The sequence below is a fragment of the Prionailurus bengalensis genome, chromosome D1, assembly GCF_016509475.1.
Source record: "Prionailurus bengalensis isolate Pbe53 chromosome D1, Fcat_Pben_1.1_paternal_pri, whole genome shotgun sequence".
Classification (NCBI taxonomy): Eukaryota; Metazoa; Chordata; class Mammalia; order Carnivora; family Felidae; genus Prionailurus; species Prionailurus bengalensis.
Genome location: NC_057346.1, coordinates 111,568,662 through 111,582,641, shown reverse-complemented (window position 1 = coordinate 111,582,641; position 13,980 = coordinate 111,568,662). Strand labels below are relative to the sequence as shown.

The 13,980-nt window shown below is 55.0% G+C and overlaps 1 protein-coding gene across 4 annotated transcripts in view; it reads left to right on the top strand.

Annotated features, from left to right (window-relative positions):
• The first annotated feature begins 216 nt into the window (after positions 1–216).
• TESMIN (testis expressed metallothionein like protein) overlaps positions 217–13,980 on the top strand; it is a 35,766-nt gene continuing 22,002 nt past the window's right edge. Inside the window, exons 1-6 of one of the 4 annotated variants that reach the window (XM_043581916.1) lie at positions 217–338; positions 1,618–2,163; positions 3,872–4,030; positions 6,333–6,453; positions 8,520–8,593; positions 11,498–11,589. In XM_043581916.1, the coding sequence (XP_043437851.1) occupies positions 1,693–2,163; positions 3,872–4,030; positions 6,333–6,453; positions 8,520–8,593; positions 11,498–11,589 (917 nt within the window). In that variant the 5' untranslated portion in view covers positions 217–338; positions 1,618–1,692. The other 3 variants (XM_043581919.1, XM_043581918.1, XM_043581917.1) reach the window with 3 other exon arrangements.

Sequence of the window (13,980 nt, the reverse complement as noted above, 5' to 3'; positions counted from 1 at the left end):
TCACTTAAGGAAAAAAAAATCTACCTTAATTTTGATCTGAACAAGTCAGACTGGTCTCAGGGCCTCAGTTTCTCCCTGTGAGCCTGGCGCTGAAGACCCCGGGAGCGTCCCCGGCCCTCACCCCGCCCCCGGCCCCGCCTCCGACCTCCCACCCCGCAGCGGCCGGCCCCGCCCCCTCCTGACGCACCCGCAGCTCGGCTCCGCCCTCGCGGTGGCCCCGCCCACCGCTGCCCCGCCCCGTTCCCAGTCCCAACCGCCAACGGCCACGGGCACGTGAGGGGCCCGCTCGCCCGGCCCCGCATCCTGGATCCGCGCTCCCGCAGCCCCCGCGGCCCCAGGTGCGTCCCCCTGAAGAGGCCTGAGCCCGCGCCCCCTCCGACAACTGAAACGTCAGCCGACATCGATATCCCCGCGGTCCCCGGGCCCGGCCTAGGGGTCTGCAGGAGGGGAGAGGGACCGTGGGTCCCTTAGTCAGGGCCTCGGAGACCGCGGGGCGCCTCCCGGATCAGCCCCACGGGGACGGGGGTACCTCTCTCGGGCCAGGCCCTCGGGGACGGGGGTACCTCTCCTGGGTCAGCCCCTCGGGGATGGGGGTACCTTTTTCAGGCCAAGCCCTCGGGGACGGGGGGATCTCTCCCGGGTCAGCCCCTCCGGGACGGGGGGGACCTCTCTAGGGTCAGCCCCTCGGGGATGGGGGTACCTCTCCTGGGTCAGCGCCTTGGGAACCACGGGGCCCCTCCCCGATCAGCCCCTTGGGGACTGGGGTACCTCTCCCGGGTCAGCCCCTCGGGGACGGGGGTACCTGTCCGGTCAGACCCTCGGGGACGGGTGGGACCCCTCCCCAGTCAGCCCCTCAGGGATGGAGGGACCTCTCCCGGGTCAGCCCCTCGGGGACGGGGGGACCTCTCTCGAGCCAGGCCCTCGGGGACGGGGGTACCTCTCCTGGGTCAGCCCCTCGGGGATGGGGGTACCTTTTTCAGGCCAAGCCCTCGGGGACGGGGGGACCTCTCTAGGGTCAGCCCCTCGGGGATGGGGGGTACCTGTCGGGTCAGACTCTCGGGGAGTGGTGTGATCCCTCCCCAGTCAGCCCGTCGGGGATGGAGGGACCTCTCCCTGGTCAGGCCCTCGGGGACAGGGGACCTCTCTCGGGTCAGCCCCTCGGGGATGGAGGGACCTCTCCCTGGTCAGGCCCTCGGGGACAGGGGGATCTCTCTCGGGTCATCCCCTCGGGGATGGTGGTACCTCTCCTGGGTCAGCGCCTTGGGAACCACGGGGCCCCTCCCCGATCAGCCCCTTGGGGACTGGGGCACCTCTCCCAGTTCAGCCCCTCGGGGACGGGGGTACCTGTCGGGTCAGACCCTCGGGGACGGGTAGGACCCCTCCCCAGTCAGCCCCTCAGGGATGGAGGGACCTCTTCATGGTCAGGCCCTCAGGGACGGGGGGACCCCTCTCGGGTCAGGCCCTCAGGGACGGGTGGGGGGGGAGGAGGGACCTCTCTCGGGTCAGCCCCTTGGGGACGGGGGGGACCTCTCCCGGGTCAGGCCCTGGGTGGGGGATGGAGGGACCCCCGGGGTCAGGGCGGGGCCGCACCCCCCTCACCTGGCCATGTGTGTGCAGGTGCTTGGCTCCCGGCCGGATTGCGCGCGGCGAGGGGTGCAGGGCGACGCCCGGCCCGAGGTCCCCTCAGCAGACATGGAGGAGGCCCCTCTGCTTGGCGGGATGTCCAGTCCCGAGGAGATGGTGACAGACCTTTTCAGCGCAGACAGTCCGTTTGTTTCCGACAACCTCCCCCTGAGAGCCCCGGTGGTGGTGAAGAATGAGGAGGGCGAGTTCCCCACGTTTAAAGACGCGTACCTGAGCCCCGCGGACCCCACGGAGCCCCTCCTGCACGCGTTCAGCCCCCCGCTGCAGGCGGACTGTGAGACCCAGGGCAAAGCGGAGCTGGGGGGGGGCGACCACGCCCAGGAGATGCTGGCGGAGTACCCCGGCCTCCCCGACCTCAGCCCCCTGGAAGACGCCGTCCTGCCCGTGGCCCCGCAGCCGCAGGCCTACAACGTCCACTTCCTGTCCTCCCTGCTGGCCCCGCACAGGAGTCCCGCCGTCCTGCCCCTGGGCGCCTGGGCCAGGGAAGGAGCCGCGCATCCCGGTGTCCGGGTGATTCCAGTAAGATCCACGTGGGAAAAAGCCTCGGGACCTCTGTCACCCTGTCCCAGACAGAGTGACACTGGTCGTCCCAAGACCCCCCCCCCCCCCAAGCCTTTCGTAGCATCCCCGGTTGGATTCACACCTTCCAACTGAGTGCCCCGCTCTGGAAGCCGGGTGGCGGCTCCCCAGCGAGCCGTTCTACCTGGAGGAGAGTCGGGTCCTGGGGCCCTGGTTCCAAGGTGGGCTAACGCTGCAGAGAGAGCACAGGGCAGCAGAGGGAAGCAGCCAGGAAACGCGTCGTCCTGGGCCCTGTTGCTGTCACTGGCTTTAGGAAAGGGGCCCCTGTTGACGTTAGTGTTAATAGTGATTATGTGTTAATGTGAAAAGTTCATGGAATCGTGGAATCAAAATGTGAGAGCTGCTTTCTGCTGCTAAGGGGCTGTTCCTCGGGCACATGTAACACGAATCCCAGTTTACATAAACTCCCGCTAATTGTCAGCCCACCGCCCCCTTTTAGAACCACTGGTGATTTCTGCTTTGTTCTCGCCCAAAGGAAACAAGTCAGTTTTTAAAGGCAACGAAGGATCCCGAGGAAATGTGTGCTGCCCCCTAAAGGGACCTAGTTTGGAAAGTCACTGTGTTCTCAGCAAATTTTAGGAAGAATCCTCATGGTTTTGGAATACCGAAATCTGATGGCAATTTCTTTAACCACTGAGTCTTTTTTTTTTTAATGTTTTTATTTTATTTATTTTTTTATTCTTGAGTGAGAGACAGAGTGTGAGTGGGGAAAGGGCAGAGAGAGAGAGAAGGAGACACTGAATCGGAAGCAGGCTCCAGGCTCCGAGCTGTCGGCACAGAGCCCCACGTGGGGCTCGAACTCACGGACCGCGAGATCATGACCTGAGCCGAAGTCGGACGTGTAACCGACTGAGCCGCCCAGGCTCCCCATGAGTCTTTTTGGTTTTTCAATTGCATTGATTTTCAGCGGTACCCCTGGCATTTCGCCCCCTCTCTGGTGGTGGTGCCCCGTGCCACTGAGTGGGCAGCTGTTCCCGCGCGTGGCTTGGAGACACGGTTGGCAGTTCCCCCTGACCTCCGTGTTTCTGGTTAGTGATCGTCCTGCCACGCAGTCAGGAGAGCACTACTGTGTAATTGTAAGTTCGGCTGTAAATGCGTTCTCAACATTACTGAAGCATCAGCGGGGATTGTGGGCGTCTCGAGAAAAAACAAAACAAAATAGTCAACTGAAACATTAAATACAACCTGATGAGCACGCTCTAAGAACGGGGAGAAGGGGGCAGCCTTTGAGGCCATTTTGAGGGAGGTCCCACAGGGCTGTCAGCTCCTTTACAGGGTGGGGGGCCGTCCAGCAGCTCCAGGGGCACCCCGGCCAGCCGGGAAGCCCTTACGACGTGTGTTTGAAACAGCGTGAGCGCCACCTCGAAATCACAGCTCCACACCCGGGGTACCTCAGTTGAGGGCAGATGGTCTCAGTCCTCCGGGTCCTTACTCCCCAGAGACGCTGGTCAGATGGCTCATCGCACCCCCCCCCACCCCCTCACCCCTTGTCCCCCGTAGGGAGAATGACAGTGAGGGTCACAAGGAAAGGGAAGGGCTGTCTTTACTTCAAAAAACGCAGCTTCCACAGAGAATTTTCCGTATTATGCAGCCACGAACCCCTGTGTCCCACGGTGTGATCTCTAGAATAAAAATTGCTTTTTTTTAGGTGGAAATAAAGGAAGCCGGTGGCGCAGTTATAAGTAACAACCCAGAGGAGGCAACTTTTCAGAACGCCCTTGGCCCCGAACCCTGTCACACGTTTGAGTCATCCCAGGAAGCAGAGGAGGCCGCCAGCTGCTCTCTCAAGAAAGACTCTAACCCAATGGTAACGATGCCAAAGAAATGCGTCTAACGGGATCTTAAACGTTTGACCCCGACCGTCGCCAAGTCAACAGGAGTCGTTGATTTCACCCTGTTTACTTGTCGACCCCGCCTTTTCGGCTGTCTCATCTCGCAGAAGAGGGACGTAATTAGGACCTTGCTAGGGCTCCGTTCGTCTCCAAGATCCTCCTTGCCCGGGTCGTAGTAGACCAGACAAAGGTCAGGGCGTTGCCGTGTTGCCAAGGAGGCGAACCGCAAGTCCCCTCGGCCAGTGCAGACCCGGGGGGTGGCCCAGGGACCGGGGAGCCTGCAGAGCTCTGTGGTTGGGCTGGTGGTGCTGGGGTTCCTGGGTGGCTGTTTCCCTTCCTGCCTGCCCCCACATTCCTCATAATGCCAAGTAATACTCACGTGACTGTGGTTTATGTGCTGGTGTTACTTTGTATTTCCATTTGATCCTCCTGTCAACTCTGTTGGGGAGACATAATTTTTATCTACGTTTCACGGTTCAGCAAACAGATGCTACATGGTGTGCTTGCCAGTGGTACATCTGGGACTCCAGGTCTCCGCGTGGTGAGGCCTCCGGAGGAGAGGGGAGCCCGAGGATCGGGGCCCGCCTGTTCCTCTAGCAAAGAGTCCAAGGAACCAGAGACAGAGATTGCCTTCTCCGTGGCGGCTCTTTATTCTGAGAAAGGAGGCCTAAGCTCTAAGGCACAGGCTTGAACTAGGAAACACTTGAAAATGAGCTCATCACAGACTCGGGCTTAGCTGGGGCACACACTAGCCCCTGCCTCTCTGTGGTTTTACTCAGGCCCACGCGTTCTGAGAGCAGAGCTTTCCCAGGATGCCCGGACCAGGCGAGCAGGATGAGAACCTTCCAGTGCTGCCCGACGACCAAGTAGCCTGGGCATGCTCCTGGGGGGGACACGGCAGAGCCCGGGAGAGCCCACTCTGGACGTTTCCCCCAGTTTTGTGCACGTGTGTGTGTGTGGCTAGGGCTCTATCCTCTGAATACAAATAAAATTCCAACCAAACATGAATACTGGCCTCTTAGCCAATGTCAGGGTGATCTAAGGGTTTGACCCAGCAATCAGCATTTGCAAGGCTCTATGTGCGTTATTCTGGTAACCTCAGTCTTTTATGCTTATTCAGGTTTTCCTGTCTGGGAAACCCAAAGGCGACTTAAAGTCAGAAACCACAGCTTCTCTGGGTATCTGTGGTTTGACCGTCAGAATTAGAAGCTGTGCGTGGGCAGAAACCACGACTTCTCTTCCGTATTCACGCCGTAATGGCTTGGACGGGAGCGCACCCAGCGAGGACTCTGTGCTTTGCTTGACTTATGTCTTTGACTGACGGACTCACCTGGCTCGCTGAGGATTTGTCGGTGGTTCGAATCCAACTGGGTGATCTGAGAGTGCCAGTCAGGCCCAGGAAGACTGACGTGGCCTCTTCGAATCTTCGGCTTCTTGGATTAGCCTTTCTTTTTTTTCTTTTTTATTTTTTTGAATTAAAAAAAATTTTTTTTAACGTTTATTTATTTTTGAAACAGAGAGACACAGAGCATGAATGGGGGAGGGGCAGAGAGAGAGGAAGACACAGAATCTGAAACAGGCTCCAGGCTCCGAGCGGTCAGCACAGAGCCCGACGCGGGGCTCGAACTCACGGACCGTGAGATCCTGACCTGAGCCGAAGTCGGACGCTTAACCGACCGAGCCACCCAGGCGCCCCGGATTAGCCTTTCTAAATGGTGCTTGCAGGGAATAAGATAAATGAACATTAGAAAAAAACACACATGTGTACAAGAATGATAAATATGTGTGTACAGCAGGGGAGAACAAGTCATAAAATTAAAGATTATCCTAAGGGTGTGACCAGCTCCAGAGATGAAGTCAGGGGGACAAAGTCTTTCTTACGGTTACCTAGACCTGAACGGGGCTGGCACTGGGCCCATCACCACACTCTTCATTCGTGCTGACAGTGGGGCCCAAGGGTGGTGGAGGGAGCCCTGGTGCATGGTCGCCTGCTCTTGACCCTGACCCTCCGCGGGCAGGCACCCGTAGGGGAAGGCGTCAGCAGACTTCCATCAGCACACCGGACTCGTCTCACAACACGCTTCCGGGGGCGGGGGGCGGTGCCTCCAGAGAGCATGTTATCGTAGAGTCAGAACTCGAGAACAGATCTCTAGTTTGCCGTTTTCCATTAAAACTGAAATTCTGGATTGAAGTTACTTTCTCAGATTTAAGGTTCTCTAGGTTCCTATTACTGGCTATCTTTTAAAAACGAAACCTGATCATCATTTCTCATTTTAGGTGATATGTCAGTTGAAAGGGGGCACACAAATGCTGTGTGTAGACAATTCTGGCACGAGAGAGCTAAAAGCACTTCATTTGGTTCCTCAGTATCCAGACCAAAATAACTACCTACAGTCAGGTACAGAGCAAACTCCTACGAAAATTGTGTCCTACGTCGTACGTAAGTTGTGAGTGAGTGTGTTTGGCTTTGGATGTAGAGTAACCGTGAAATAGGCAGTTAGGTTATGAAACGGGCAGCGTGGCAAGTCTCACAGCCCTTGTGGGTGAAGTAGGAATAGAAAACAAATCCGTGTAGACGAGTTGATGTGCGCTGTGTTCTTGGGCGGTTACCCCCTTGCGTTGCTGGCTGCAGAGAGCTTTGGGGGGTCCCAAGAGGCGACTGCTGTCACCGATGGGTGGGTGTGTCCACAGGGGACTGGGCGGAAATACCAAACTTCCCCACACTGGGTGGGGGCTGACTGTTCAGGTGGGGTATAAACCATACACATTTTAATGGGAACGTTTTCACGTGATGGATGAGAACTATGGCTGGGCTTCAATCACCGTGAGCTTTGAAATAACTATAGCCGCTGCTGATTTCGCTGCCACTCACTCCGAAACATCTTTAAACGGGCATCACCACAATTAATGACCTATAAGTACTTGATTCTCCCCAAATTGCTTATACATGATCAGAGAAAGAATAAACGACATCGCTTTAGGATTGGGTTTACAAAAGTTTACTCATTCTTGAGAACTGGGCCTCTCTGTGTGGATCATATACGTGATCGTTATTCTAAACCTGGAGTTAACCAGAATGTTGTTATCCGATGTTTCACTGACCTTGCCAATGATTTATTTATTTTTGTGTTGTTCTTGTTGTTGTTGAAGTGTAATTAACATACCATGTTATGCTAGTCTCATGTGAATAACGTAGTGATTTGACATTTATATGCACTGGGAACTGATCAACACAAGAAGTCTGATTACATCTGTTACTGCACAAAGTTGATACAATATGTTGACTCTGTTCCCCGTGATGCACCTGCCAATAATTTAAATCAAGAATAAATACAGATGTCATTTCGGTGGAACTTTGGAGTTCATGGCCAAAAGAAGTATCATGACTCCTATCCCATCCTGTCTTTATTTAGGGACAGACAAAACGCCTTCAAGACGTTTGCTTTTCAACGATACAGGATTGGGCTTGGGGTTTTGTCTTCTAGAAGCCCTTTGCTACGTGCCCACGGATTTTCTGGCTCCATTCCCTGTAGGTCAGAGAGGCGTCTGATCCTCTACACGGGCAGAGAGGGGTGCTTTCCTCGTTCCCGTCCTTCTGGAACATGACAAAATCCTAATGCCCTTAGATCCACAGAAGGAGAGGGTTTATATAATGTTCTCCAAATCTGCTTCCTTGTCACGTAATCGTAACCCCCCCCACCCCCATGCACATATTAAATACCCGCATAAAATCAGTGCATCCTGTTACCAGAGTCTCAAGATAACGTCACTCAAAGGCCGCATAAGCCAGGAGCAAGAAATGTGTTCAGTTGGTCAAGTGATTCAGGACGCTAAGGCACATTTCTTCTTCCACATGGACTCATGCACACAGAGATCTTCAGGGCTCTTAACGCCTGGGGAGTGTTTTTCGTAGCACCCTTAGACCAGAGAGATACTATCAGTGCCGGTAGTTAAAGAGTTTGGTCCAAATAGCCTTGTACGTATTTACATCCTAGCAAGAGAGTAGCCATTTGAAAAGAGAATGCACATAAATTGGAAGTAGTTCGCGTGGTGTCCAACAGATGTCGCTGTGCTTCCTCTGAAAGTGTGACGACGCTGAGACTCCCTGCTGAGTTGGCTGTGGTACCTGAGGGCACCTTGGCACACAGTTTGGGAACCTGGGCACTGGCAACAGAGGTGTGTGTGTGTGTGTGTGTGTGTGTGTGTGTGTGTTGAATATAGTTGACTATCCTTGGGAGCTTAAGTAGCTTTATGACCAAGAAAAAGGGTGTGATTAGCAAACAAAATAAAGTACATTGACTCCAAAGGTTTTACAGAGTAAAAAAACAAATGGGATCAAGATAAGTTTAAATGATTTTGCACACGATACATCCGTGATTCGTGATCATGTTTGTACTTTCTTCCATGTGCAAACGAAAAGAAACAATGCATGTTACCAATTAATTTTAATTGTCTTCCTTACAGATGTCCCTAAACCAATGACTACTTTAGTAGGAAGATTTTTGCCAGTCCCAGCAAAATTAAATCTCGTTACACAAGTGAGTCATTGTTTTAAATTAAAAAAAAAATACAGTTGGGCATTATTTTCTCCTAACGTTTCAATTGTCGAGGTTGGACTTACTCAGGAAATAGAATTTATCCTCTGCCTTTACCAAGTACCCCGTACCTTCGCCGCTGGGTCAGACCCCGGGGCTCGGGAGGGAGTGGAGTGAGTTTGAGACACAGTTCTGTGCCCACCGTGGGGGCTGTCGTGCCCTTGCTACGGCCTCTAGACCGTCGCCCTGCCCGTTTGTTGAACTCGTCCTTTGTGGCCCAGCCACCCACCAGCACATGCTGCCCACTTGGTATAGAACGTGCTTCAGCTTCCTTGGTGTAATGGAAATGCTTTTTTAAAGTTTAAAGTGCTTTTAGGGGCACCTGAGGGGGCTCAGTTGGTTGAGCGTCTGACTTTGGCTCAGGTCACGATCTCGCGGTCCGCGGGTTCAAGCCCCACGTCGGGCTCTGTGCTGACCGCTCGGAGCCTGGAGCCTGTTTCGGATTCTGTGTCTCCCTCTCTCTCTGGCCCTCCCCTGTTCATGCTTTGTCTGCCTCTGTCTCAAGATTAAATGAACGTTAAAAAAAAAAAAAAATTAAAGGGAAGAAAAGAAAGCGTGTGACTCTGCCCCCTGCAGCTTACATTTCAGTGTGGGAGACAGACACCAGGCAAATGTAACGATTTATAACGGATGCTAGGAGAGCGGAGGATGGGCGTAGGGGAATGGAAGTCCGCTGGGGAGGAGGGCGGTCACATTCGGCTCCACCGAGGTGACAGTCGAGCAAAAGCCTGAAAGAGAGGAGAGGGTGAGCCCTGTGTCTATCACGTGGGAGAACTTTCCAGGAAAGCAGAACATCACAGCACAGGGTCGTCCTGCTGTAGAGACAGGGAGGAGGTGGCCGTGGGGGAGCTGGGCTGGAGTGGGTAGAAAGAAGGTAGCGGAAGGGGACGGGGGCGGGGGGGGGCGGAGATAAGGAAGGACAGGACCAGGGAGGGGCAGGGGCCGGGTGGGGGCCGGGGAGCCGAAGCAGCGTCGGCTCGTGAGCAGGGCTCGTGATGCAGTCCCCGCGTCGGCTGCCCTGACTTCTTATCCGGTGTGGACCTTGAGGCAATCATCTTAGCAACGCATTTGCCGCTTCTCTGCGAAACCCCACGTCCGTGTGTGTATTTTGAAGGATTTTGTTTTGAAGGCCTCTCTACCCGCAACGTGGGCCTCGAACCCACCAACCTAAGGTCCAGAGTCACATGCTCCCCTGACTGAGCCGGCCAGGCGCTCCCAGATTCTGTATATTTTTTGAAGCGCTTCGCTACTCAGTTTGCTGCGTGGGCCAGAAGCCTGGGCATCATTTGGGAACTTGCCAGAAATGCAGGATCTCGGGCCCTGCCCCAGACTCACTGGCCCGGAATCTGCGGTTTAGCAAGGTCACGCCCTCACTCCCGGGTGGCCAGCCTTTGCTGACGAAGGTCACGGGTTCTGGCACAAAGTCACCCTAGATTTACCCCCCGTGGGGCACTGAAGCTACCTCTTCTGTGCTTTGCTTTGGGGCTAAATAAGCAAAGGGGGGAAGAGAAGTTGTGCCTGGTTTGTGCACAGAGTTGCCTCGATCCTGAGAATCGGGAAGTCCTTTCTCCGAAAGCATGCAAAACTTTGGGCCGCCACTGGGGACATAGGCCTGACAGGTGTCTGGGTGACAGGAAAGGGATAGTTTCAGGAACTTGTGAGCACTCCCCTCCTGGCAATCGAGCGAGGAGGGCAGAGCCCCAGGTGGAAGAGAGGGGCTCTGGGGGAGGTTCCCCGGAGGATGGGGCTTTGTGCTGAAGAAGGTGGGACCCAGGGTGGCTTCTCAGTGTCTTCAAGCCCCACAGCCAGTGGTGACACGCAGCTTAACAAGAGGCAAAAGAAAGAAAACGAGAATGAATAAAGCATTTGCTTCTCTAAGATTGTACTTTTTTTTTTTTAAAGTTGTATTTATTTAAGGAGTCTACACCCAAGGTGGGGCTCGAACTCACAACCCCGAGATCAGGAGTCACATGTTCCACCGACTGAGCCAGCTGGGCGCCCCACCAGACCATACTTTTTATAGAAAGCTTAATTTTTAATTGCAAGTTGTCAGGGGAGGAAGGGACAAGGATAGGCTCTTGAGGTGTGATATATACAAATCATCTCAAAACCTAAATGTGTGCAGAACTTGACTTTTCCGTGGGCTTCTGAGAAGAGAATGAGGTCACTGCTGACTTTGCCACCCTTTCCTTTCCCCCGGAACACCCTCTGTGAGCCACGCTAAGGAGGCACAGAGAGAAGGGTGAAAGACAGCAGAGAAGGCAAAGGGCGTGGAGGGTGCGAGGCTGTGACGTTGTGTCTGGATTTGTTGAAACTGACTCTATAGATGAAAAACTAATGGTTGATAAGACTTAGGATGTCAAGATCTCTTTTGTTATACCAAGAATGTAATCACAATTAACAGCTCCAGCTTACGGAAGCTTGCAATTGAATTTATCTCACACTTCGCAGTCCTAAAAACGAAAAAGCTGTCCGTGTCAGTGTCCCCGGCCAGTCGGCCGATGGCTGTCCCCTGTGTGGGGGTGCAGGACCCGGGCAGCCGTGGCTGTGCCCCACCCCAGCGCCCCCTGGTCCGCACAGGCAGGGCCTTCTCCTCCCGGGCACACTGTGGGCAGGGGGTGTGGGAGACCTGGGCTGGGCTCCCCCCGACTGCTGCCGAGGAGCCTTGGCCGGAGCCCCCTCTGTGTCAGTGGGGTCGTGGTGGTGATAGGTGATAGGTGATAGGTGACGTTGTAAAGTGATCGTAATGTAACCACCAGTCGTTGTTGTCTGTACCTAGGGGTTGGCGGGATGGAACTTTTAAAACACGCACTAATTCGAAATACGCTTGCCTTTGACTTTATACAGCTCGATAACGGAGCCTTACCATCCATAGTCAACGGGTCTACTGTCCCTTCGGGATCCACCCTTCCAGGACCACCCAAAATATCTTTGGCTGGGTAAGGATTAAAAGCAGTCAATTGTCGCTTTCTTTAATGTCAGAGTTTAAGAGGCTCTTGGGTACATTTGTGATTTTATCGTAAGTCGCAAAATCAGCTTTGCCTGTAAGCCTTCCTGACCTCTCGAGACTGTGTTGTACGTTGAGTGGTGACAGCAACAACGTGGCCGCGTGTGTCTGGTGTGTTGTGGCCGGAGAGGCTTCCGCGGTGCCCGCTGGGCCGTGCCAGTGTTTCAGAGGCTCGCTGCCGTTCGTAGCTCTGTCTCGGGTTCACGTCAGTTTAAACCGAGAGGCTCTATTTCCTTCTTGGCTGTCATCAACGTAAGTGATGGTGTGGCACTCACCTGGCGGCGGTCTTGGTGTGCCTTTAGCCCTTTACCAGCCCCTGCCCGCCGCCGCCTCCCTGCTGGGTCAGCCCCCACTCAGTGGCAGGCGCGAGGCACACGGTCTCCACGTGGGCACGGGCTGCACGTAATCTGGGATCTCGTCTTGCCCTTTTAACGTCATGCCTCTGATTGTAACCAATTAAACTAACCAAGCTGGCTGGAACTGTGTCAAGGTAGCGTTCATGCGCTAACCTTGGATGGGGCACCCCTTTCCGCCCCATCCATCGGGCCCTTTAATTGCTTGTGGACATCAGTGTATTCCTGCCTCCGCGAGTTTGGGGCGCACGACCGGATGTGGTCGGACAGCCCAGGCGAACCGCCTGGCGGGGTTCTGGGTTTCTCGATGCCTTCCCCTCCGCGCGGTCGCTGGGCAGTGTCGGTGGCTCCCATGGTTCCCTGCTGCTGCTGTGGTTTCAGCAACCGGTCTTTCCGGGGGGCGGGGGAGGGGGTGTAACGGGGCAGTCGATGACTTTGCGTTAACTTAATGAGGTCCGGCTGTGTGGAGTCCTTGTCCTTGCTTCCCTCTTGGTGACGGATCCGTGAGGGTGTGGTCGCTGTTACCGAAACTGGTCCTACCTACCATCATGGGTCTTCACGTCCCTGGACAAGCAGCCGCCGCCTGGGCGACGCCTCCCATCTGTGGTTACATGGCGTGACCTGTGACGTCACCATCCCGAAGACACTCCCTTTATCTTTCTTGTGGCCCCGGGAGCATCTGGCCCATGGTATTGCTTCACGACGTGCTTTGGTGCGTCTGGCACCATCGAGGGGATTTATTTCAGGAGTGTGCTCTTGGGGTCACGGTGCCATCCGGGGTTCCTCTGTGACTCGGCCGACCCACATTTTCCCGGGGGAGCAGTAAGGAGGGAGCTCTCTGTGCGGCCCGTCCCCCACCGTCTGCCCAGGCTCTCCCAGGTTTGCTCCAGCAGTCACGTATCTTTCTCTATTTCGAAGGACCTGTGCGGGTCCTACAAATATTCTTCCCTTGCAAATGATGTGCCGGGAACCACACGGGCTTTCTGTTTGTGTTTCGCTGGTGCCAACAATGACTTGATTCGATGTCACTCGACTGAACGGCCCTGGTGATGTGTATCCCCACCCTCCGGTACCGTTGGTGAAAGTGGCATCTGGACGGTACTCAGGACTGTGCCGTTTGTGGTAAGCGGGGCGGTCCGAAAGCTGCTGCTGTGCGGCTCTGTGCGAGTTCCCAACCACGGCTGAGCTGCGCTGCCTCGTCACCCCCTTAGGTGCTCATTAGTTTCCTCTCTGACTTCCGCAAGGTAACGAGGTCAAATAAGGTCTGAAGACATCGGAAGGGGAGCTGCGTCGGCCCCGTGTGGTCTCTCGCCCAGCACATGACGTGGAGGCAGGCCAGCCGTCCTCCAGGGCGAGCTCACCCCGTCCTCATTCCTTCCAGTTGGGCGGTGGTGAACTGGCTGACTTATTAACTAGCTTGTCATATCAGTAAAAATATCCCTTTAATAATTCATGTCCCGTCACCCCCGTATGGCTTTAGGAATCTTGTTCTCGGTCGGGTGTCCGGCCGAATTCGGATACGTCGTAGACGCTACTATTTTGGGCAACGTCATGAGCGTTACAATAAAGAACATTCACGAGTCTGTCTCTCTGAAAACTTCTTTCTTAAAGACGAGGTCATGTCGCGGTGGTGCAGTTTATTTATCGTGCTCTTCCGAGGCAGAGTCGTGCAGATCTCCCCCGACTCGGTTATTTGCAGCGTGGCGGAAGAGCGTAGACAGGTGTTCTTGGAGCCATGGGATTTTCCAGTTTAGTTCCCGTCCCCAGCACGACCGCGCCTCGTGCGCTCTGTGCTCAGCCCTGACGTGGTCTCTTCGCTCCCGCGGCTACTGCAGCCGAAACACCCCTGTGACCGACGGGGTCCAGTTCTGTCTCCTTCCAAAGTCGTTGGTTTTGCGTTACCTTCTTCCATCTATACTAAGCCACCGTTTCTGAATTTTATAGCCTTTACAGTCGGTATCGAATCGTGT